Source organism: Sorex araneus, chromosome 2, assembly GCF_027595985.1.
Source record: "Sorex araneus isolate mSorAra2 chromosome 2, mSorAra2.pri, whole genome shotgun sequence".
Taxonomy (NCBI): Eukaryota; Metazoa; Chordata; class Mammalia; order Eulipotyphla; family Soricidae; genus Sorex; species Sorex araneus.
The window spans coordinates 274,484,621-274,506,940 of NC_073303.1; the positions used below are offsets into that span (position 1 = coordinate 274,484,621).

A 22,320-nucleotide genomic window follows, 5' to 3' on the forward strand; every position below is an offset into this window, starting at 1 on the left:
AGCAGGCTCTCCTGGGCGGGCTGCAGGGGTGTACAGCGCCGCCTCTCTCACTCCCCGCTGCCTCTAAGCCGGGCTTCCTTCTGCCCGGTCCCGAAATTCAATTTTCCAGCGTGAAACACAATTTCTCCTCTTCCTGCCCTCCGCCTGGCTGGCACGGGGCAGGGACTGATGCCTTCGGGGGCAAGAGAGCATATTCAATTATTGAAGAGCATTACTGCCGCTCTGATCTCATTAGCGGGGAGCGGGCTGAACTGGGTCACGGGCCACTCCCTTCCCGTTGCTAATGGGCCGAGAAGTGCGCGCAGATAACCCCGGGCCCGCCCGTGACACCCCTCCCGGCCTCGGCCACCCTCTGCCTCCCTCCTCAGCATGTCCCTTCTGAGCCAGCAGCCCTTCCTCTCCCTGGTCCTGACCTGTCTCAAGGGGCAAGACGAGCAGCGGGAGGGTCTCCTGACGTCTCTGCAGAACCAGGTCAACCAGGTAAAGTGCGGGAGGGGCCGGAGCAGGGACTGGGTCTCCTCTCGAAGGCGGAGATTCAGCGGGTCCGAGGGGCAGCCTGGTTTGGCTTCGTGCGGGGAGGGACGGCTCACGCCCTGTTCTCCACTCTGGGGGGTCACTCTGCCCTCACGCCGCGGTGTCTGCCAGTGCTCAAAACGGCATTTGGCCATTGCGTGAACTGCGATACATCTTTTGGTTCTGTGCTCAGGGTTGACTCCTGGCTCTGTGCTCAGGGCTGACTCCTGGCTCTGTGCTCCAGGCTGACTCCTGGATCTGCACTCAGGACTCAATCCTGACTCTGCACTCAGGACTCACTCCTGACTCTGTGCTCAGGGATCCCTCCTGGTTGTGCATTCGGGGGTCACTCCCGGCTCTGTGTTCAGGAGTCACTCCTGGCTCTATGCTCAGGGTTGACTCCTGGCTCTGTGCTCAGGTCTCACTCCTGGCTCTGTGCTCAGGGCTCACTCCTGGCTCTGTGCTCAGGGCTGACTCCTGGCTCTGTGCTCAGGGCGCACCCCTGGGTCTCTGCTCAGGACTCACTCCTGGCTCTGTGCTCAGGACTCACTCCTGGCTCTGTGCTCGGGGCTGACTCCTGGCTCTGTGCTCAGGGCGCACTCTTGGTGGCACTCAGGCGACCACAGGGTGTGTTGGTTATTGAACGAGCGACCCCAGCCACGCATCCGTCAGAAGCTGGTTCGTTTGCAGAGATTCTGGCTGCAGGCGGGGAGCATCTCGGGGTGCCCCCGGGCAGGCTGTTTTGGGCCTCTGCAGTCGTGTCGCCAAGGGGAACGAGTGCGGGCGCGAGGCCGGGCTGGAGGCGGCTCCCTCGTGCCGGCCACAGAGGCGGGTGGCCCTGTGCCTGCCGGGGGCGGGGCTGGTGGCCGGGAACAAGGACACTTTGCCGAGTCGTCCTCTCCTGCCTTCAGGACACGAGCAGCGGGTCCCCCAGCACCCTTAGGGCGAGCCTGACTCTCTCGGGACTCGGTGCTCCGCGGGCCCGAGTCTCTCTGGAGCCTTTGCCCTCAGCACCCGGCAGACGCTTCCCCCTCCAGGTCTGCTGTAGGGGGCCGCCCCGACCACCCCAACAGCACCTCGGGCCCCTGGGGCCCTGCTCCTGCTTCCCGCGTGTCCTGCTACCTGGCGGCCCTCAGACGAGACCCAGGCAGAGGCCTGTGGCTTCTCGCTCTCTCTTTGGCACCACACCCGCCACTGCTTGGTGGCTACTCCCAGCACAGTGCTCGAGAGACCACAAGGTGTGCCAGCATGGCCAAGTTTAAACAGGCGCCACGACAAATGAGCCGGGAAAGCTGCATCTTTTCACCCTGTTTTTCTTAGATTCTCAGTAACTGGCGAGAAGAGCGGTACCAGGACGACACCAAAGCCCGGCAGATGATGCACGAGGCACTGCAGCTCCGCCTGAACTTGGTGAGAGACCTTTCTAGAACTTTCCCTAGAGAGAGACCTTTCTAGAACTTTCCCTGGTGAGAGACCTTTCTAGAACTTTCCCTGGTGAGAGACCTTTCTGAACTTTCCCTAGAGAGAGACCTTTCTGAACTTTCCCTAGAGAAAGACCTTTCTAGAACTTTCCCTGGTGAGAGACCTTTCTAGAACTTTCCTAGTGAGAGATCTTTCTAGAACTTTCCCTGGTGAGAGATCTTTCTGAATTTTCCCTGGTGAGAGACCTTTCTAGAACTTTCCTAGTGAGAGATCTTTCTAGAACTTTCCCTGGTGAGAGACCATTCTGAACTTTCCCTAGTGAGAGACTTTTCTAGAACTTTCCCTGGTGAGAGACCTTTCTAAAACTCTCCCTGATGAGAGACCTTTCTAGAACTCTCCCTGGTGAGAGACCTTTCTAGAACTTTCCCTGGTGTGAGATCTTTCTAGACCTCTCCCTGGTGAGAGACGTTTCTAGAACTCTCCCTGGTGAGAGACGTTTCTAGAACTCTCCCTGGTGAGAGACCTTTCTAGAACTCTCCCTGGTGAGAGACCTTTCTGAACTTTCCCTGGTGTGAGACCTTTGAACTCTCCCTGGTGTGAGACCTTTCTGAACTTTCCCTAGTGAGAGACCTGTCTAGAACTTTCCCTGGTGAGAGATCTTTCTAGAACTTTCCCTGGTGAGAGACCATTCTGAACTTTCCCTAGTGAGAGACTTTTCTAGAACTTTCCCTGGTGTGAGACCTTTCTAGAACTTTCCCTGGTGAGAGACCTTTCTAGAACTCTCCCTGGTGAGAGACCTTTCTAGAACTTTCCCTTGTGAGAGACCTTTCTAGAATGCTCCATGCAGAACACCGACCCTGGCTGGTGGAAGAACTGTCAGGCTCTGTCCCTGGGGGACGCCTCTGCCCTTTGCCCCCAGCCTCCCCACCCCTCCCTGGCCACGTCCTTCCCACGTGCCCCCTCTCAGACAGCGGTCAGTGTCTGGGAGGCGGGTCTGCCTCTCCTCAGGGACTGGCCTTTCCGGTTTGTGCCGGAGTGTATCTGTGCTGGCACCCGGGGCCCCCCTCGGCCTCCGCTGGCCACAGCCTGCAGGGTCCAGGCCCAGGCCGGCCAAGGGCCACGTGAACCGTTTCAGCGTAAGCAGTGACTGTTCCTAAATTGATCTGAGCAGCTTATAAAAGACAAAGACAAAACATCTGGGGAGAGAGAACAGCGGGAGGGTGCTGGCCTGGCACCCATCTGACCCCAGTTTGACCCTGTCACCCTCTACGGTCTCTGAATACCCCCAGGAGCGGTCCCTGAGCACTGAACCAGGAATCAGCCCCGAGCACTATTGGCTGTGATCAAAAACAAGTTGATTTGAATCTGTCTTGTTGGGCCCATACCCGCTCACACTCGAGGATTCGTGCCAGGGTACGGGCTGACCTCAGGGCCTTGGCCTTGGCAGACACATGTTCCTCCTCTTGAACCAAGCGCCGGCCCCCAAAGCGTCTTATAAACCAGAATTTGCTCCAGCTGCCTGCCTCGGAGACCACACCACGAACCCACAGCCAGCCAGGCCTTTCTGAAATGTAAACTTGACCCCTCTCAGTCCCGTGACGTCTTTTCCCTGGACCAGCCCAGGAGGGGGCTGCTCGGAGCAGCCGGGCTAGCACGGGACAGCCGTTAGCCACTGAGTTCCTGCAGGTGCCTGAGGCGGCCTGGGCCCCACCTCCTGCCCGTCCCACATTCACTGGACACCCCAGGGGTTACTGGGAGCCCCTGGGCTCAGAAGTGACCGGACAGAACAGCATTGCAGAGCGCCAGAGTGCGTCACCATGACCCTTCCCGGTTTGTTGCTGTCTCACCGTCATTGTGATTTTGAGGCGCAGGAGCCAGCCTATAGCCTCAGGCGCCTTGACCCCCTCCTGCATCCCCAGACCCTCCTTACTCTGTGACGCTAAGTTCCCCTGACGAAGGGACGCCCGCTCCTCCACCCCAAGGGAAAAGGTCAGGCCCGTTGCTCGCCAGAAGAGAGAAGACCACCCATGAGCCGGCCCAGCCCCATGCTCTCAGCCAGAGTCACCCAGCGCCTTCCCGAAGACCTGTGTCCTGCAGGCAGCTTCTCCCCATTTCCAGGGGCTTCTCCTGCCCCCCCCAGCTCCCACCTTCCCAGGTGCTGGAGGCGGGGATGCGGGGATGCTCCCGGGGAAACCCTGAACCGCATCGTCAATTAGGTTGGCTTGTTTATTCGACTTGTAGGCCACACGCGGCAGTGCTCAGGGATTACTCCTGGCGCCGTGTTCAGAGGTCACTCTCGACAGTGCTCGGGGAACCATCTGGGATGCCGGGGATCAAACCCAGCCCAGCCACAGGCTGCCCAGACGGGTGACGTGGTGCCTCTCTGTCGCCGTGGCAGGTGGGAGGGATGTTCGACACCGTCCAGAGGAGTAGCCAGTGGACCACGGACTGGGCCCTGCTGCTGCTGCAGATCATCACGTCCGGCACCGTGGACATGCACACCAACAAGTGGGTGATGACGTCACACGCCCGCCCCTGCCCCCCAGGCCCCCCCCCCACACATACACGGCCACGCGGGCCCACCCAGGCTCCGGCACGACCCCTTGTCTTGGACACCAGGACCATTCCGGGCCCGTCCTCCCCGTTCCTGGCGGCTCCCTGGGCTGGCCAGGGTGACGGTGACGTCCTCTCCCCCTCAGCGAGCTCTTCACCACCGTCCTGGACATGCTGGGTGTCCTCATCAACGGCACACTGGCCTCGGACCTGCCCAGCGCCTCCCCGGGGGGCTCCGAGGAGAACAAGCGCGCCTACATGAACCTCGTCAAGAAGCTCAAGGTGAGCCGGCCCGGCTGGCCGCGCCCTGTCCTGTGCCCCTCTCCCCCCGCCTCTCCCTTTGGCGACGCTCCGGCACAGGGTCCCAGATTGGATCGTCCCATCCTGGCCTCCAGCCTCTCTCCTCTGACTAACAGGCTGGAGATTTTTTTTTTTTTTTTATCTTTAGCACCAGGTTTGCAGTGCTGTCGGCGGCCGGTTCCGGCCCCACTTCCGTCCACCCCCGTCCCCAACTTCCTCCCGCCCGCCCTGTCCTCTCTGCCCCGCCGCGGGCAGCTTCCTGCCCGAGACCAGTTCCCAGATGCCGTGCACCTTGTTCTCTCCCGCCGTGGGTCTTTGGACCCCACGCAGGAGAGAGTTCTGCGTCCGTCCTCTCCCGACGGACTGCCCTCGGCGGACGCCCACCAGACCCGTCCACGAGTGACACCCTGTTCTCTGTCCCTGCAGACAAGTGCTCGCTCATTGGGTGATTTCTTAGCCATCAATTCCTGGACCGGTCTTTGGTTGTTTTTTTTTTCAATATTAGATTCACAGAACATTTGTTTCCCACCTTTCATCCCCCCGAAGAGCCCAGGTGGTCTAATAAACACCCCCCACGCCCCCCCCCCAGCCCCTGCAGAGAGTCAGGACTATCCCATGCGTTTGGGCACCCGCGACACTGCCTCTGGCATCCGTCCCCAGGCCCGCGTGGGGAGCCCTCTCTGAGGCCCCCAGGGACCGAGCGAGAAGCGGGGGGTTACCTTGGGGTCTGCCCGTGGGTCCCGGGCTGGGCGCTGGCCCGCGGCTCCTGTGCTCCCCGTGCAGACGCCGCCCTGGGTTTCTGTCATCTCAGCACTGTGCTGGTAGTTGGGTAACGCGGTGCCTGGCCCGGGCGCTATTTTCTGCTGAGAGAAGTGAAACCGCCGCAGCCCCTAATAGGCGCAGCCCAGACCCTGCGGGGAAGCAGCTCGGGGGAACTTCCTTCCTTCGCTGCTTTTGCCTTCATCGAGGTCTCTCTCCCCCCCCCCCATCCTCCTCTCTCTCCCTCCCGCTCCCCTTCCCTCTCGCTCCTTCTCTTACCTCTCCCTCTCTCCCTCTCCCTCTCTCTCCCTCCTCCTCTTTCTCTCCCTCCCTTCCTCCCTCCCTCCCTCTCTTCTTCTCTCCCTCCCTCTCTCTTTCCCTCTCTCTCCTTCCCTCTCTCCCTCCCTCTCATGTCTCTCTCCCTCTCTTCCTCCCCCCTCTCCCTCCCTCTCTCCCTCCCTCTCTTGTCTCTCTCTCCCTCTCTCCCTCCCCTCTCTTATTCCCTCTATCCACCCTGCTCTCTCCCTTCCTCCCTCCCTCCCTCTCTCCGTCTCTCCCTCCCCGCATCTCTCCCTCTCCCCTTCTCCCGCCCCCCCCCTCTCTCTCTCTCTCTCTCGCAGAAGGAGCTGGGGGACAAGCGCTCAGAGAGCATCGACAAGGTGCGCCAGCTGCTCCCGCTGCCCAAGCAGACGTGTGACATCATCACGTGTGAGCCCATGGGCTCCCTGATCGACACCAAGGGGAACAAGATCGCCGGGTTCGACTCCATCGATAAGAAACAGGCAAGAGCAGACGTTTCCCCGTCTGTGTAAGCACAGAAATGCAGAACAGAATACAGTGTTTCCCTTCCCCTGTAGCATGCGTGTGCACGCTAGACAAACGTGTGTGAATATGCGTTCTATTTATAGGTAGATATAAGATCTCAAGTGTTTCCTGATTTTTCTTCAGTGAATATTTTGATCCAAACGTAACACTTCTTGTTCTGTGAACGGGAGATTTTTGGTTTTGTTTTTGGGTCATACCCTACTGTGTGGGCTGGAGCGATAGCACAGCGGGGAGGGCGTTTGCCTTGCACGCAGCTGACTGGGGTTCGATTCCTCCGTCCCTCTTGGAGAGCCCAGCAAGCTACCGAGAGTTTCCCGCCCGCACGGCAGAGCCTGGCAAGCTCCCCGTGGCATATTTGATATGCCAGAACCAGTAACAACAAGTCTCACCATGGAGACGTTACTGGTGCCCGCTCGAGCAAATCAATGAGCAATGGGACGACAGTGCTACAGTGATCATCGAGTATAGTTTAGGAGAAGGGCGACTCGGCAGTGCTGTGTCAGAAGTCTTCTCGACATTTAAGGCCGGTCGCATTTTACAGCACAGTGAAGCGGGACCCCCTGGCGCCGGGGCCCGAGCCGGGGACGCAGGCGCAGCTCTGAGCCGGGGGGCGGCAGAGGGGACGCCCCGGGCTCACAGGCGGCCACTCCGCAGGGCCTGCAGGTGTCCTCGAAGCAGAAGGTGTCCCCGTGGGACCTGTTCGAGGGCCAGAAGACGCCGGCGCTGTCCTGGGCCTGGTTCGGCACGGTGCGCGTGGAGCGCAGGGTGGCGCGGCCCGAGGAGCAGCACCACCTCCTGCTCTACCACACGCACCCCCCGCCCAGGCCCCGCAGCTACTACCTCGAGCCCCCGCCGCTGCCCCCCGACGACGACGACGAGGACCCCGCGTCGCCCGTGTCCCAGGAGCCCGAGCGCAAGTCGGCCGAGCTGTCGGACCCGGGCCGGGGGGCCGCCGACGAGGAGAAGAAGACCAAGGGCAGGAAGCGCAAGGCCAAGTCGGGCCCCCGAGGAGACGTGAGTCGGACCCCCTCCCCCCCCCCCCCGTGTCCCCCAGGACAGCGGCAGTGTTTGGGGGTGGGGGGAGGGTCCCGCTAGTGGCACTAAACTCACGGGCTTTGCCCTGAGGCCGTTCCCGCCCTGCGCCCCGGGGCAGTGTCTGCGCGTCCCCGTTGGTCCCCTCCCCTGAGCTTTTCGGCTCCCGAGGAGTCAGACCCCGCGGGTGGCCTTAGCGGCTGCCCTGCCTGCCTGCCTCCAGCCACGCTCTCTTAACGTTTTCTTTTTTTTATTATTTTTATTTATTTATTTATTTATTTAACTTGCTTTTGGGGGTCACACCCAGCAGTGCTCAGGGGTTCCTCCTGGCTCTGCACTCAGGAATAATCCTGGCGGTGCCCGGGGGACCCTATGCTGGGATGCTGGGAATCGAACCCAAGTCGGCCGGGTGCAAGGCCAACACGCCACCCCAGCCGCGTTGTCTTGAAGGACGGCCGAAGTCTGGCGCTGAGGGGGGCGGGTCGGAGGCCCTGTCATAGAGCTGGCACCTAGGAACACACGAAGGGCACCTGGCGAGCACGGGAGGACCGGGGAGAGCTTTCTAGAAAATCCCCAGGTGCTCCTGGTCTGTGGTAGAAGATGTCGTCATCACGACCAGCCGTGGCCCTTGTGCCGTGCCAGAGCCCACCCACCCGGCCCCGCCAGGCTGCCCGGCCACCCCCCGGGTCTCAGGATGCTGCCCTCCCTTTGCCAGGGACTCGTGCCCAGTTTCCCAGCGGGGTCCCTTTGTCGTGAAGGGTGGGGGGGCCCTGTCATGACGCATTTCTCCCCCCCACCGGGCCCCCACCCTCCCTCTCCACCCCCACCCCTGTAGGATTCCATTTTCCCTCCACCCCCGAGCTAGAGCAGAGAAGGTGGGGTGGGGGTTGTCCACGGCCCGTGCTCCTTCATAGGAGGCGGGATGGGAAGGTGTGGACCTGTCCAGGGGCCTGCTGGGAAACGGGGTGCGAGAAGTCTGGGCTGGGAGGGGGTCCTTGCTGCTTGTGGGGTGAACCCCTGGGCATGGCCCTGGTGACCCCCCAAGAGATCCTCACAGCAGTTTTTTTTGGTGGGTCACACCTGCCACTGCTCAGGGGCTACTCCTGACTCTGCACTCAGGAATCACTCCTGGCAGCGCGCAGCGGGCCCTGTGGGGTGCCGGGGGTCGAACCCGGGTCTGCAGCCACGTCGTGCAAGGCCAGAGCCCGACCTGCTGTGCTATCACTCCGGCCCCAGAGCACTGTCAGGTTTCTGCAGGACTGAGCACTTTTCTGGAGCATTCCCACGGCAGCCCCAGAGGGACTGGGCAGTTCTGGGGCCCCGGGGCGGGAGGGTCTGAGAGACCCGCCAGCTCCGAGTGGGCGCGTCCCTGGGGCGCGTCCCTGGAGCGCGCCGCCCGCCCGCGCGCGCGCACAGCGTGTCCCGGCGGGGGAGGCGCGGGCGTCAGGAGCCTGTCTGCCCCGTGTCGCAGGAGTACGCGCAGAGCAGCCTGTACCGCGTGCCCCCCAGCTACACGCCCGTCTCCTCGCAGATGGTGCCCCACCCGCAGTCGGCCCTGTGGGGCTACAACCTCATGGGGCAGCCGTCGCAGCCTGGCTTCTTCCTGCAGAGCCCGTCGCTGAGCGCAGGTACGTGCGTGCGTGCTCGCGCCCCCGCCCCCGCACCCCACCCCCCTCCACCCTCGCTCCCCCCGGCCCTGCCTGGCCTGCTGGCCGTCCCCTGCGCTCTGGGGGCCCTTGTCTACGCACCGGTGTCACGGGTTCATGCGCCGAGGGTGGCTCTGGCCCAGGTGAGGAGGAAGGGAGCCAGAGACGTCAAACAGTGGAACTTGGCAAAGCGAGGCGGAGCTCTGGCCCCCGTGACGTCACGGTCACGCGTAGCTGCGGTCTCGGGCATCGTCAAACGAAGGGTCTCATAAAGTTGTTCAGGGCCGGAGGAGTGATAGTACAGTGGGGCGGCCGTTTGCCTGGCATGCAGCTGACCTAGGTTCGATCCCCGGCATCCCATATGGCCCCCTGAGCACTGCCAGGTCTTAATCCCTGAGCATCACCGGGTGTGACCCAAAAAGGAAAAAAAGGAAAAAAAAAGTTGGTTGAGCTGAAAGATTGAGGTGTCAGGGCGGAAAGCTGCCGACTAGATACGGAAGGTTCTGGCTGAGTGATGTTTGGTTCCGGAGTCACAGCCCGCAGTGCTCAGGGCTTAGTCCTGGCTCTGCGTTCAGTGCTTACTCCTGGCAGTGCTGGGGGCCCGTGGGGGGTGCCGGGGGCCAAGCTGGGGTGGACTGCAGGAGCAAAGTGCTGTAACCCAGTGCTCTCTGGCCTCAGAGTCCTGCCGCAGTGCTGCTTTCACCCAACCCTAGGTAGATTTTATGTCCACAGTGAAGATTTTCTGAATGAGAAAAACTCTTAAGCTGGGAATGCGCTTTTGGGCGCGCTGGGTACAAGGAGGAGTCAGCCTGCAGCCCATCAGGGTGTACCAGCCGGGCGCTAAAGCTCCTCCTCTGAGCACGGCTGCCTGTTGGCATGCCACTGGGAGGCCAAGGGCGGGAGGCGGCGGGTGCCTGGCTCACAGCGGGGGGCACTGCGTCCCGTGGTCACTCGGTGGCCCGCAGAGTCGGTCCTGGACGCCAGGCCAGGCTGGGTTCCCGGCCACACTCGGCCAGGTCTGGCTTCTCTGCCTCCCACTGGATCGTTTGGGGGGGCGCCCTCAGGGTGGTTTCCCTCCACCCCATGTGTCGGGCGTCAGGACGGGCCCTGCCCCCTCCATGGGTACCCGAGACCACAGCCTCCCGCCTGGCAGCAGTGTCCACTCTTCGGAGCCGGAATCAGACATCTGTCCCGTCCGGCGGCGCTCAGGGCTGACTCCCAGCTCTGGACTCAGCGGTCACTCCTGGGGGTGGGGAACCGTAGGGGGTGCCGGGGATCAGACCGCTCCGTGCGCAGGCGCCCGTGTGGTGCTGGGGGTGGAACCAGGCTGCCCCGCAGATGCCAGCCGTGCCTTGGGCCTGCGATACAGCCACTGTGCCCAGTGGCTGCCTCAGTGACTGCTCCTGGCAGTGTGCAGGAGACCGTGGGGGGTTCTGGGGATTGAACCCGGGTCAGCCGTGTGGAAGGCCAGTGTCCTCCCTGCTGGCCAGCCGCCTCCTGGGGACTAGGTCAGATGCCCCATTCCTAGCCAGCTCTCCCCCGAGCACTGCATGGGGTGCTCCCCACGTCCTGTCCGCCATCGCTCCAGTGCCTGCCGGACCGTGCCCCCGCCCGGCCTCTATCCTGGTCCTGTGGTGCCCGCCACACCACGTCTGCTCTCTCAGGTCAGGCGTGCATTCCGCAGCTTCTCCGGGGCCTCTGCCCGCCCTGTCCACAGCCCTGGGCCCCGGGGCGCCACCCCCAGCCGAGGGCACAGCCTTGCCCAGGCCTCCTATTCTGTGTACAGCATATGGTTTGGTGACAGCCTGTGACTGTCACGGCCTCTTGAAAGCCGGACGTTGAGGAGGCCCGAGCAATAGTCCAGCGGGGAAGGCACTTGTCTTGCTTGCGGCTGACCCACGTTCGATCCCCAGTAGCCCTGAGCCTGCCAGGAGTGATTCCTTGAGCACAGAGCCAGGAGTGATTCCTTGAGCACAGAGCCAGGAGTCAGCCCTGAGCACAGAGCCAGGAATCTTCCCTGAGCACAGAGCCAGGTTTGATCCCTGAGCACAGAGCCAGGAGTCTGTCCTGAGCACAGAGCCAGGAGTCAGCCCTGAGGACAGAGCCAGGAGTCAGCCCTGAGCACAGAGCCAGGAGTCTTCCCTGAGCACAGAGCCAGGTTTGATATCTGAGCACAAAGCCAGGAGTCTGTCCTGAGCACAGAGCCAGGAGTCAGCCCTGAGCACAGAGCCAGGAATCAGCCCTGAGCACAGAGCCAGGAGTCTGCCCTGAGCACAGAGTCAGGAGTCAGCCCTGAGCACAGAGCCAGGAATCAGCCCAGAGCACAGAGCCAGGAGTCAGCCCTGAGCCTGGCCAGGAATGAGCCCTGAGCACAGAGCCAGGAGTGAGCCCTGAGCACAGAGCCAGGAGTGAGCCCTGAGCCCGCCCGGTGTGGCCCCCGAACAAACAGCTCGGGCTGCCCCGTGAGTGGCCGCCGCCTGCCCACGGCCTCTGGGCTGGGCGGCGGGTGTGGAAAGGGACCCTCGGGGCCCTTTGGGTCCGGGCCGGGCGGAAGGCGGGGGCGGGCGCCGTCGCAGCCTCCCGTGCCTTGCAGGTGGCTCCCGGCTGGACCCCGCGAGCTCCTTCGTGCCCAGCAACACCAAGCAGGCGCTGTCCAACATGCTGCAGCGGCGCTCGGGGGCCGGGCTGCAGCCCCCCGCCCTGCACGCGCTCGCCTCGCAGCAGCAGCTGCTGCACATGAAGCTCCTGCAGCAGCAGCGGCTCCTCCGCCAGGCGCAGGCGCGGCCCTTCCAGCAGGTGGGTCCCGCCCCGCCCTCTGCCCCCTGACCTCTGACCTCTGCCCCTGCCGTCTGACCCCGCCCCTGCCCTCTGCTCCCAGCCCACTGCCCTCTGCCCCCGCTGCCCGCTGCCCCCTGCCTCTCCCCCCCCCCCCCGCCCGCTGTCCTCAGCTCCCCCTTCCCTTCCCCCTGCCCCCTCCCCCTCTGCCCTCTGCTCCCCCCACCCTCTGCCCTCTGTTCCCTGCCCCCTCCCCACATCCTCTGCCCTGTCTCCTGGGGTGCAGCGCACTTGTCTTGCACAAAATCATCTTGTTATTCTTCCTAAAAATTTGTGCTGACAGTTTTAAGAGTTCACGGACTCATGAACTAGACAACCAGTTAAAGAAACATCGGTGCATCTGCACAGTGGAATACTGGGCAGCTGTTAGGGAGGAGGGAGTCAGGAAATCTGCTTATACGTGGATGGACACGGAGAGTCTCATGCTAAGTGAAATGAGTCAGAAAGAGAGGGACAGACATAGAGGGACTGCACTCATTTCTGGAATATAAAATAACAGAGTATGAGACTGACACCCAAGGACAGTAGACACAAGGGCCAGGAAGATTGCCCCAGAGTTGGAAGCCTGCCTCATGAGCTGGGGGAGAAGGCAGCTGGGATAGAGAGGGGGTCACTAAGTCAGGGATGGTGGGAGGAATTGCTCGGGATGGGAGCTGTGTGCTGAAAGTAGATAAAGGACCGACCGTGATGGCCTCTCAGTATCTGTACTGCAGACCATAATGCCCCAGAGTGGAGAGAGAATATGGGGGAAGTTGTCTGCCGTGGAGGCAGGGGGAGGGCTGGAAAGGGGGCGGAGGTATGCTGGGGGCATTGGTGGTGGGGAATGTGCACTGGTGGAGGGATGGGATCATTGCATGACGGAAACCCAAACATGAAAGTTTTGTAATTGTATCTCACGGTGATTCAGTTAAAAAAGAAAAAACTCACGACGGTCTGTCCAGCTTAAATCAATCACGGTCAGTCCAGAAGGCCGGACGCCAGGGACAGTGAATCACCAGGCACCTTCCTGGCGGCCAGGAGGACTCCTACCAGAGGGCAGGGAAGGGACAATCCCGCTGCATCTCCTGGGGACCTGGGGAGGGTCCGGCTAGCGGGCAGCGGGCAGCCACAGCGCTGGGCTGCCCCCTCTCGGGTGCAAGTGGCAGCACAGGCAGGAGCTGGCTTCCTGGGAGCATAGCCCCCGGGCTGTCGTCTCTGGGATAGCTTTGCTTCCCCGGCTCCTGCCTTCCCTCCCCCCTACCCTGTGCTTTTCAAACACAGACAGGGAACCCCCGCAAGTGAAGCTACTGACAAGCTCTTTTACGTAATAACACCATCATATTTGCACGAGATTTTTTTTTTAACGAAACATGGCAGCCGTGGATGGGGTTCCTTTCCTCCTGTCATTTCACATCTTTGCCCTAAAGAAGTAATCATGATCACGAATCTAGTGTTTTCTTTCAGTGTGGATTTTTGCATCCACAGGCATAAATATTATAACATACTACATTTTTTAATTAAAAAAGTTATTTACTTACAAACTTTTGTGATTATATTTCAGTCATACAGTGATCAAGTACCCATGCCTCCCCCAGTGCCTATTCTCCACCACGAATGTTCCCAGTACCCTTCCCACTGCCCCCACCTCGCCCCTCCCCCTGCTTCTGTGGCAGGCACATTCCCTTTTTCTCTCTCCTTTTGGGTGTGATGGTTTGCAGGACAGTCCCTAAGTGGCCATCATGTTCCGTCCAGAACACGTTACTTTCACATTTGACATTTCACATACTTGAATATGGTGTTACAATGTTGCTTTGCACCTTTTCATTTTGACAGATTTGAAATTGTAACTATTTTATTGTGCATACTCTTGTCCATCGTGGTTGGATGCTTTATAAACAGTAACATGTGTTATTTGTTCTTTCTCCTATTGATAACCTTGTTGCTTCCATGTTTTTATCTGTGCTTTTTTTCCCCCATACTGTTATCAGTCTACATAAATGTTTGTGCATTTCTTTGCTCATGGGGAGAGTTTTCTGATCTGTGCTGAGAAATGGAAGCTGTTGGAGCCCATCAGCCATCAGTGAGCAAAGGAACATTTTTCTTTCCATCCTCAGTAGCCCTTGCTGAAATGGACCCTAATTTCCCCATTCAGAGCAGGTAAAGCGGCAGTGGAGTGTATCTTGATTCGCATTTCCTGATGATCAGTGAATTTCAGTATCTTTTAGAGCTTAGGGTTTTTTTCTTCTATAATTTTCCTGATTGTAGGATCTGAACATATTTCAAAGTGAATGCAGTTATAGCGGCTCATGGTTGGAAAATTGCCTCGTGGAAACAAATACTGAGTGGTGACCACTAGCTGTATGTAGCTCACCGTGGACCCCAGCACTCCCTGGTCACCACAGGGGTCAGCATCCTCTTTCTTCTGCACTCTTTTTATTTACTTTTTTATTTGTTTGCTTTTTACATCACACCCAGCGATGCTCAGGGGTTCCTCCTGGCTCTGCACTCAGGAATTACTCCTGGCGGTGCTTGGGGGACCATATGGGATGCCGGGGATTGAACCCAGGTTGACTGCGTGCAAGGCAAATGCCCTACCTGCTGTCTATCACTCTGGCCCCTCTTCTCCACTCTTTTTTTTTTCTTTTTGGGTCACACCTGGCAATGCACAGGGGTTAATCCTGGCTCTGCACTCAGGAATTACCCCTGGCGGTGCTCAGGGGACCATATGGGATGCTGGGAATTGAACCCAGGTCGGCCGCATGCAAGGCAAACGCCCTATCCGCTGTGCTATTGCTCCAGCCCCTCTTCTCCACTCTTGATGCCCATGTAACCTTCAGGTCTTGCTTTTCTGTGAGGTGACTTTCCCACGGTGTTTACCAGGGCCCTGGTCTGGGACAGTGGCACGGGGTACATGGGTTCAGGAAACCTCTATGGAGCCTGGGACTTGGAAGTCTTAACTTTCTGCACCCCTGTTTTTGGGTGTTTTTATTTTTGCGGGAGGGTTTGGGGTTTTTTGGGGTTTTTTTTTTGTTTGAGTCACACCTGGCTGACGCTCAGGGGTTACTCCTGGCTCTGCACTCAGAAATTACTCCTGGCGGTGCTGGGGGACCATATGAGATGCCAGGGATCGAACCCAGGTCAGCCGCCTGCAAGGCAAACGCCCTCCCCCCTATTGCTATTGCTCCAGCCCCTCTGCACCCCTGTTTTAAAACAGAGCCGGCATGGAGAGGCTGTCCCTCCCAGCAGAACCCGGAGCACGCCACGAGGGGACTGTCCACTCCTGCTCTGCCTGGGCTAGCGGAGAGCCACGGGCCGGCCCGAGGCGCACACGGAGATGCCTTAGCACTCGCCTCGCACGCAGCCCAGCTGGGACGGGAGTCAGCTCATGGCTGCTCTGGGACCACCAGAAGCATCTCCAGCCCCTAACTCAGACCCTTATGTAATTTGTAATTGGGTAAATACCTGTGGTTTTTTTTCCCCTTTGAGGTCACACCTCACAGTGCTCAGGAATGACTCCTGCCAGTGTCCAGGGGACCCTACGGGATGCCAGGGATCAAATCTGGGCCAGACATGTGCAAGGCCAACACCCTACCCGCTGTTCTAGCCCCGTGGCCCCTTATCACCAGTTGTTTTTTTTAAATTTATTTTATTCTTTAATTAGTGAATGACCATGAGGGTACAGATACAGATTCACACGTTAGAACTTGTTTTTCCCTCATACAATGTTCACAAACACATCCCTCCACCAGTGCCCGTTCTCCACCACCAATAAACCCAATATCCCTCTCCCCCCATCCCATCTCCACCCCACCCTGCCTCTGTGGCAGGGTACTCCCTTTTGATCTCTCTCTCTCTCTCTCTCTCTCTCTCTCTCTCTCTCTCTCTCTCTCTCTCTCTCCAATTGGGTGTTGTGGCTTGCAATAGGGGTATTGAGTGGCCATTGTGTTCAGTCTCTAGTCTACTTTCAGCACACATGTCCCTTCCTGGGCAGGATCTCCAACCACATTTTACTTGGTGTTCCCTTCTCTATCTGAGCAGCCTTTTCCCCCAGCATGTGAGACCAGCTTCCAAGCCATGGAGCCAACCTACTGGTACTTATTTCTACTATTCTTGGACATTGGTCTCCTATTCTGTTATTTTATATTCCACAGATGAGTGCAATCTTTCTATGTCTGTCTCTCTCTTTCTGACTCATTTCACTTAGCATGATACTTTCCATGTTGATGCACCTATATGCAAAGTTTATGACTTCATTTTTTTTTCTAACGGCTGCATAGTATTCCATTGTATAGATGTACCAAAGTTTCTTTAACCAGTCATCTGTTCTCGGGCACTCAGGTTTTTTCCAGATTCTGGCTAGTGTAAACAGTACTGCGATGAACATATAAGTGCAGATGTCATTTAAACTATACTTTTTTGGGGGCTGGAGTGATAGCACAGCGGGTAGGGCGTTTGCCTTGCACGCAACCGACCCGGGTTCAAATCCCAGCATCCCATATGGTTCCCTGAGCACCACCAGGGGTGATTCCTGAGTGCATGAGCCAGGAGTGACCCCTGTGCATTGCTGGGTGTGACCCAAAAAAAGCAACAACAACAAAAAAACTATACTTTTTTGCTTCTCCGGGGTATATTCCCAGTAGTGGTATTGCTGGATCAAATGGGAGCTCAATTTCTAATTTTCTGAGAAGCGTCCATATTGTTTTCCAGAAGGGCTGAACCAGTCGGCATTCCCACCAGCAGTATCGAAGGGTCCCTTTCTCCTCACATGCTCTCCAACAGCGGTTGCTTTTGTTCTTTTGGATGTGTGCCAGTCTCTGTGGTGTGAGGTGGTATCTCATGGTTGTTTTGATCTGCATCTCCCTGATGGTTAATGATGTAGAGCACTTTTTCATGTGCCTTTTGGCCATTCGTATCTCTTCCTTGGGAAAGTTTCTGTTCATTTATTCGCCCCATTTTCTGATGGGGTTGGGTGTTTTCTTCTTGTAGAGTTCAACCAGTGCCCTATATACCCTTGATATCAACCCCTTATCGGATGGGTATTGTGTAAATATCCTTTCCCATTCATAGACTGTCTTTGTATTCTGGTCACTGTATCTTTTGCGGTGCAGAAGCTTCTTAGTTTAATGTAGTCCCATTTGTTGATCTCTGTTTCCTCCTGGTTGGTCAGTTGTGGGTCATCTTTGCATCACCAGTTTTTTACAGGGATCTCTGTAATGGTTATTTCAGCAAAGGCACGTGTAGAGACCTCCGCAAGTGACTGGGAGTTTTTTTTCTATCATTTTTATTAACCTAGAAACTTTAAAAACACTTTGCAAATGCCTTGTTTTTATTGTAGAATGTGGTTCATAGGAACATTTTGCATCAATATTGATCTGATTTTTTTGGAAAAAAGCATAGGCAACATTTTAAGTATACTCATTTTGATTTTTATTCAAATTATTGAAAAATGTGTGTATAGTCTCAGAGATTGCTATATTCATTCAAGTTAATGAGAATGTTCATAATTTTTTTTGGCTACTGTTTTCTTATTTGACTTTGGTGTTCTCTAGTTTTCTGGAATTTAACAGATGTATCTACTCAACCAGTCATTATATTCATCCTGTAAGGAAGGACCTTAGGTTAGATGAGGCTCATTGTATTCCAGAAGGAATCTGTGTCTTCTGGCTACTCATGTTACTGTAAGCGATTGCCAGCCAAGTTATGTTTGATAGGAAAAATAACATGGAGTAAGGGCCAGAGAGATAGCTCAGCGGGTAGGGCAAATGGAGTGAGGGCCAGAGAGGTAGCTCAGTGGGTAGGACAACATGGAGTGAGGGCCAGAGAGATAATTCAGTGGGTAGGGCAACATGGAGTGAGGGCCAGAGAGATAGTTCAGTGGGTAGGACAACATGGAGTGAGGGCCAGAGAGATAGCTCAGCAGGTAGGGCATTTGCCATACAAGTGGCTCACCCCAGTTTGAGTCCCGGCATCCCCTTTGGTTCCCCAGACACTGCAAGCAGTGATGCCTGAGCACTGCCAGGCTGAACCCAAAGACCTCCCCCCAAAAAAAAGTAAAAATAAAAAGCCAAGCACAAATATGGAATAATCAGAAAGCCTTTGGTAAATTATAAGATCCAGCTGCCTCCACAGGCCCTTGTAAAAGAAGAGCCAAGGAAGAGTAAATCAGCAAAGGAAGTCACATCTTGGGTTTATCACCACGGATCAAGGAGCACCCGTGTCGGACTCCTGGAAAGTGCTGGACACTGATCAGAAAAGCTTAGAGAGGTTGCGGGAAGGAGCAGGTCGGGGGATTTCGTCTCACCAGGGGCGTCCCCTGGCCCCAAAAGCCTGGTCCCTTTTGACCTGGTGGCCACGGCTGTCCTGTTAGGTTGGCGTGTCCAGGTCACTGCACTGGCTCCTTCATTCCCTTGCCCACTCTCGTGTCCTCATCCTGTTCGGGGTATTTGTCCGATCCCCCCGAGGCGGGGATTCTTTCTTCCTGACCAGCTGGGTCTCCTGAGTGTCGGGCTGATGCTTCCTGCCGAGGGGGCGGGCGGGAAGGATGCACAGCCATCCACAGAGCAGCGGGGGCCGTACCCCAGCTCTGAGGAGTCCGGGGGCCTCGCCGGGAAGGACCTTGCCTGTCTTGTGATGCCCCTCCACACGGAAACAGCAGGTCACAAAGACTGGGAAGTTGGGGACAGAGACTCACAAAAATAAATTGTTTGCTTTTGGTCAAAAACAGTTGACCAGTGGGGCTGGAGCAATAGCACAGCGAGTAGGGCGTTTGCCTTGCACTCGGCCGACCCGGGTTCGATCCCCAGCATCCCATATGGTCCCCTGAGCACAGGCAGGGGTGATTCCTGAGTGCAGAGCCAGGAGTAACCCCTGTGCATCGCCAGGTGTGACCCAAAAAGCAAAAAAAAAAAAAAAAAAATTAAAAAAAAAAACAGTTGACCAAGAAGGCATTTTAGACCCCAGAGATATTTTAAAAATTTGTTTCTTCCTCCCCGTTTCATTGAAAACTCATGGTGTTTCCTCAAGTCTGCAGTTTGTGATTTGTGATCTTTTTTTCAAAAGCAGGAATATAGTTTTGCATCCTATTTTGTAAATCTGCATGCTCTGAGCTCTTTTATTCCATCTGTAAAGAGGCGGGGTTGCATCAAGACTCATATTTCCTCGTTTTCTCCCGCACACGTTTTCTTCCCCTGGTTGATTCCCTACAGTTCTCAAGGCTGGGGGGACGGGAGGCCAGGAAAGGCGCCTTGAGACCCCGGATTCCACTCACCCCTCTAGACCCGCACCCTAACGTGCTGGCTGGGAGACCATGGGCATCCTTCTTAGCCCATGGGGGGCACACCGGCACCGAGAACCTCGTGTGACCATGGAGAAGTGGCACTGAGGGAGGGAGCTGGCCGGTCACTGGAATATTCCGTTCGGACGCGCTCCTAAGGCTCGCAGTTCTCCCAGGCTCTCCAAGGACACCTCGGCCGGGAAGGGTCTTCTCAGGGCCCCAGGTTCTGGTAGCTGGGCACACCGCCCCGGAGACACAGGAATGTTCAGGGCAGTGGCCAGAGGCCCTGGGGTCACACAGCCACTGCCTGGTCAGTGTTGGGTCTACAGTTACCCAGAAGATGCTGGAGCGATAGCACAGCGGGGAGGGCATTTGCCTTGCACGCAGCCAACCTGGGTTCGATCCCCGGCATCCCATAGGGTACCCCGAGCACCGCCAGGGGTAATTCCTGAGTGCAGAGCCAGGAGTAACCCCTGAGCATCGCCAGGTGTGACCCCCCTCCCTTCCCCAAAAAAAAAACAGTCCCCAGAAGGCTCTGTAAGATGATGGTCTCAGGTGATTTCAGGAGGGGGTTCGGGACGGATTCCCCCTCCCCCCCATCCCTCTTTCGTCGTCTCTCTTGCCTGGGTCAGGATGGTTCTGGGCTGGACATCGTGGATCCGTGCGGCCGTGCCAGTCTCTGCCTGTCTGCAAGGCCCAGGAAGAGCCGCCGTGCTGAGCTCACACGGGCGGTTGGTGTCAGTGCTCCGGGCTCCGGGCTCTGAGCATCCCGCCGCATCTCGACTCTGTTTTGCAGGCCCAGCCGGGGGACCAGGCTGCTCTCTTCGCCGCGCAGGCCCGGCCCTCCCCTCAGCCCCCCCAGTACCCGGGGCTGCAGCAGACGCAGGTACCCCCTCTGCTTTCTAACTGCTCTGGGCGGGGGGCCGGGGAGGGCGCGGGGGTGTCTGTTCCTTCAGGGACCCCCACTGTGGCTTGCCAGCTGCAGTCAACACTCGGAAGGGGCCTTGCGGTGAAGCCCGGTGGGCAGGGGGCAGGGCTGACGAGGTGAGGGAGGGCCGAACACCCGGGCCGTTCCTGCATCTGGGATGTCCAGTCCGGCCTCTGGCCGAGGTGGGCGTAGATGCCGTCGACCTCAGCGCAGCCCCTGGGGCCTTCCGTCACGCGGCCACTGTGTCCCGGGATCGTTCCCGGGACGTGTGCTGCTGTCCTGCTGGCCGTGGACGGTGCTGCGTCCTTCACTGCAGGCCGCGGTGCCCTGCTCTGCCAGCCAGAGGTGCTCACCGCCAGGAGTTCAAGTCCGCCCGTGGTGCTGCCATAGCGCAGGAAACACAGGAGCTGCCGGGGGGGAGGGGGGGGCAGAGCCTTCATCTATGGCAGAATCGGGAGCTTTGCCGGCCCTGCCCCCTCCCTAAGGGTGCAGGCAAGGGGGCGGCCCTGGTCGGTCAGTCGGTCAGTCGGGGCCTCCTACCCAGCCGTTCCCAGCCAGAAGGAAAGGCGAGGTTGACCTTTTCTGGCCGCCACAGCTCGGCTCGGGGCCCCAGCCCAGCCTCCAGGCCGGAGCCCCCAGACTCTGCTCCCCGGCCCCCCGGGAGCTAGCCTGTCCCCCCGAGAGCCTTGTCCCCTCAACACAGTGGGCCGGACGCCAGCCGGCTCCCCAGGCCCCGAGGCGTGAAGAGTCAGAGACCCAGGCTCGGCACTCTAACCCTGGGTAGAGAAACTGAGCCCCAGCCCGCCCTTGGGGGTCGCGTGGGGCCCCCTCAGGCCTGGAGACTCCCCGGAGAAGCGCTCCCTGGGGGCCGTGTGGGTGGGGGGGAGCTGGTGGCGGATGCAGCCGCCTCACCCAGTACCGACACATCCCGGGACAGGGCCCTGAGACCCGAGTGTGCCGGGCGGGAAGCGACCTTGGCGGGCCTGGGTCACCCTGATGGTATGGAGGCAGCCCGAGTAGAACAGAGGCGAGGCCCGGCTGCCCGAGGAGGGCGGCTGGTCTGAAAACTCGTCTCTTAACCCAGCGCGGGCTCGTGACTCCGGAACTGCAATTTCTGGTGGGCGAATATACAGCCCATTGATTCCGCCTCCCCCTCCTCCCCTTCCTCCTCCTCCCCCTCCTCCCCTTGCCCCTCCTCCTCTTCCTCCTCCTCCTCCTCTTCTTCTTCTTCTTTGTCCTCCTCCTCCTCCCCTCCTCCCCTCTTCATCCTCCTCCCCCTCCTCTCCCTCCTCCTCCTCTCCCCCTCCTCCTCCCCTTCCTCCTCCTCCTCCTCCTCCTCCCCCTCCTCCTTTCCCTCCTCCTCTCCCCCTCCTCCTCCTCCTGCTCCTTTTACTCTTCCTTCTTCTCCCTCCTGGCTCTGCACTTAGGAATCATTCCTGGCGGGGTTGGGGGGTCCATATGGGATGCCAGGGATGGAACCCAGCTTGGCTTCATGCAAAGCAAATATGTTTTCTCTCTCCCTCTCTTCCTCTCTTCCTCTCTCTCTCCCTCTCTCTCTCCCTCTCCTTCTTTCTCCCCCTCTCTTCCTCCCTCCCTCCCTCCCTCTTTCTCCCTCCCTCTCTCTATCCCTCCCTCCCTTCTCTCTCTTCCTTCTTCCTACCTCCCTCCCCCTCTCTCTTTCTCTCCCTCTCTCTCTCTTCCTCCCTCCCTCCCTCCCTCTTTCTCCCTCCCTCTCTCTATCCCTCCCTCCCTTCTCTCTCTTCCTTCTTCTTCCCTCCCTCCCCCTCTCTCTCCCTCCCCCCTCTCTTTCTCTCCCTCTCCCTCCCCCCCCCTCTCTCTCTCTCCTTCCCCCCAATTCACTGCTCCGTGTCCTCTCATGGTCTGGGTTCCGGGAGACCCCCCCTCCCCCACACCCCTCCCGGGCCGGACCCCCTGACCGGTGCTTGTCCCCTCCGCAGACGGTGCCCCAGGGCTACACCATGTACGGGACGCAGATGCCCCTGCAGCCGACCCCGCCGCTGCAGGCCGGGAGCGTGGTGCTGTCCCCGGGCTACGGCTGCAGACCCTACCCGGCCCCGCACTCCGGCCCGGCGCTCCTGGAGCGGTTCCGCCAGCTGCGGCAGCCCGGCAGCTACACACCCCAGCAGGCCTCGCCCTACCTGCAGCCCGCGCCCGGCTCCCAGAGGTGACCGGGGGACGAGGGGGTGGCCCCTCTGCCCTGCCCTGCACCTGACGTGTGTGTGTGTGTCTGTGTC

General features: G+C 58.7%; 2 protein-coding genes across 6 annotated transcripts in view; one reads left to right on the plus strand and one right to left on the minus strand.

Moving 5' to 3' along the window:
• P2RY12 (purinergic receptor P2Y12) overlaps positions 1–5,622 on the minus strand; it is a 49,031-nt gene extending 43,409 nt beyond the window's left edge. Inside the window, exon 1 of one of the 2 annotated variants that reach the window (XM_055129726.1) lies at positions 5,508–5,622. The gene's annotated coding sequence lies outside the window, so the exon portion shown is untranslated. The remainder of the gene's footprint in view (positions 1–5,507) is intronic. The other variant, XM_055129728.1, reaches the window with a different exon arrangement.
• MED12L (mediator complex subunit 12L) overlaps positions 1–22,320 on the plus strand; it is a 262,569-nt gene that overhangs the window by 225,575 nt on the left and 14,674 nt on the right. For all 4 annotated transcript variants that reach the window (XM_055129722.1, XM_055129725.1, XM_055129724.1 and 1 more), the window contains 10 exons: positions 369–480; positions 1,834–1,923; positions 4,334–4,443; positions 4,635–4,770; positions 6,168–6,329; positions 7,027–7,386; positions 8,876–9,032; positions 11,644–11,846; positions 19,934–20,023; positions 22,024–22,250. In XM_055129722.1, coding sequence (XP_054985697.1) covers positions 369–480; positions 1,834–1,923; positions 4,334–4,443; positions 4,635–4,770; positions 6,168–6,329; positions 7,027–7,386; positions 8,876–9,032; positions 11,644–11,846; positions 19,934–20,023; positions 22,024–22,250 — 1,647 coding nt within the window. The remainder of the gene's footprint in view (positions 1–368; positions 481–1,833; positions 1,924–4,333; positions 4,444–4,634; positions 4,771–6,167; positions 6,330–7,026; positions 7,387–8,875; positions 9,033–11,643; positions 11,847–19,933; positions 20,024–22,023; positions 22,251–22,320) is intronic.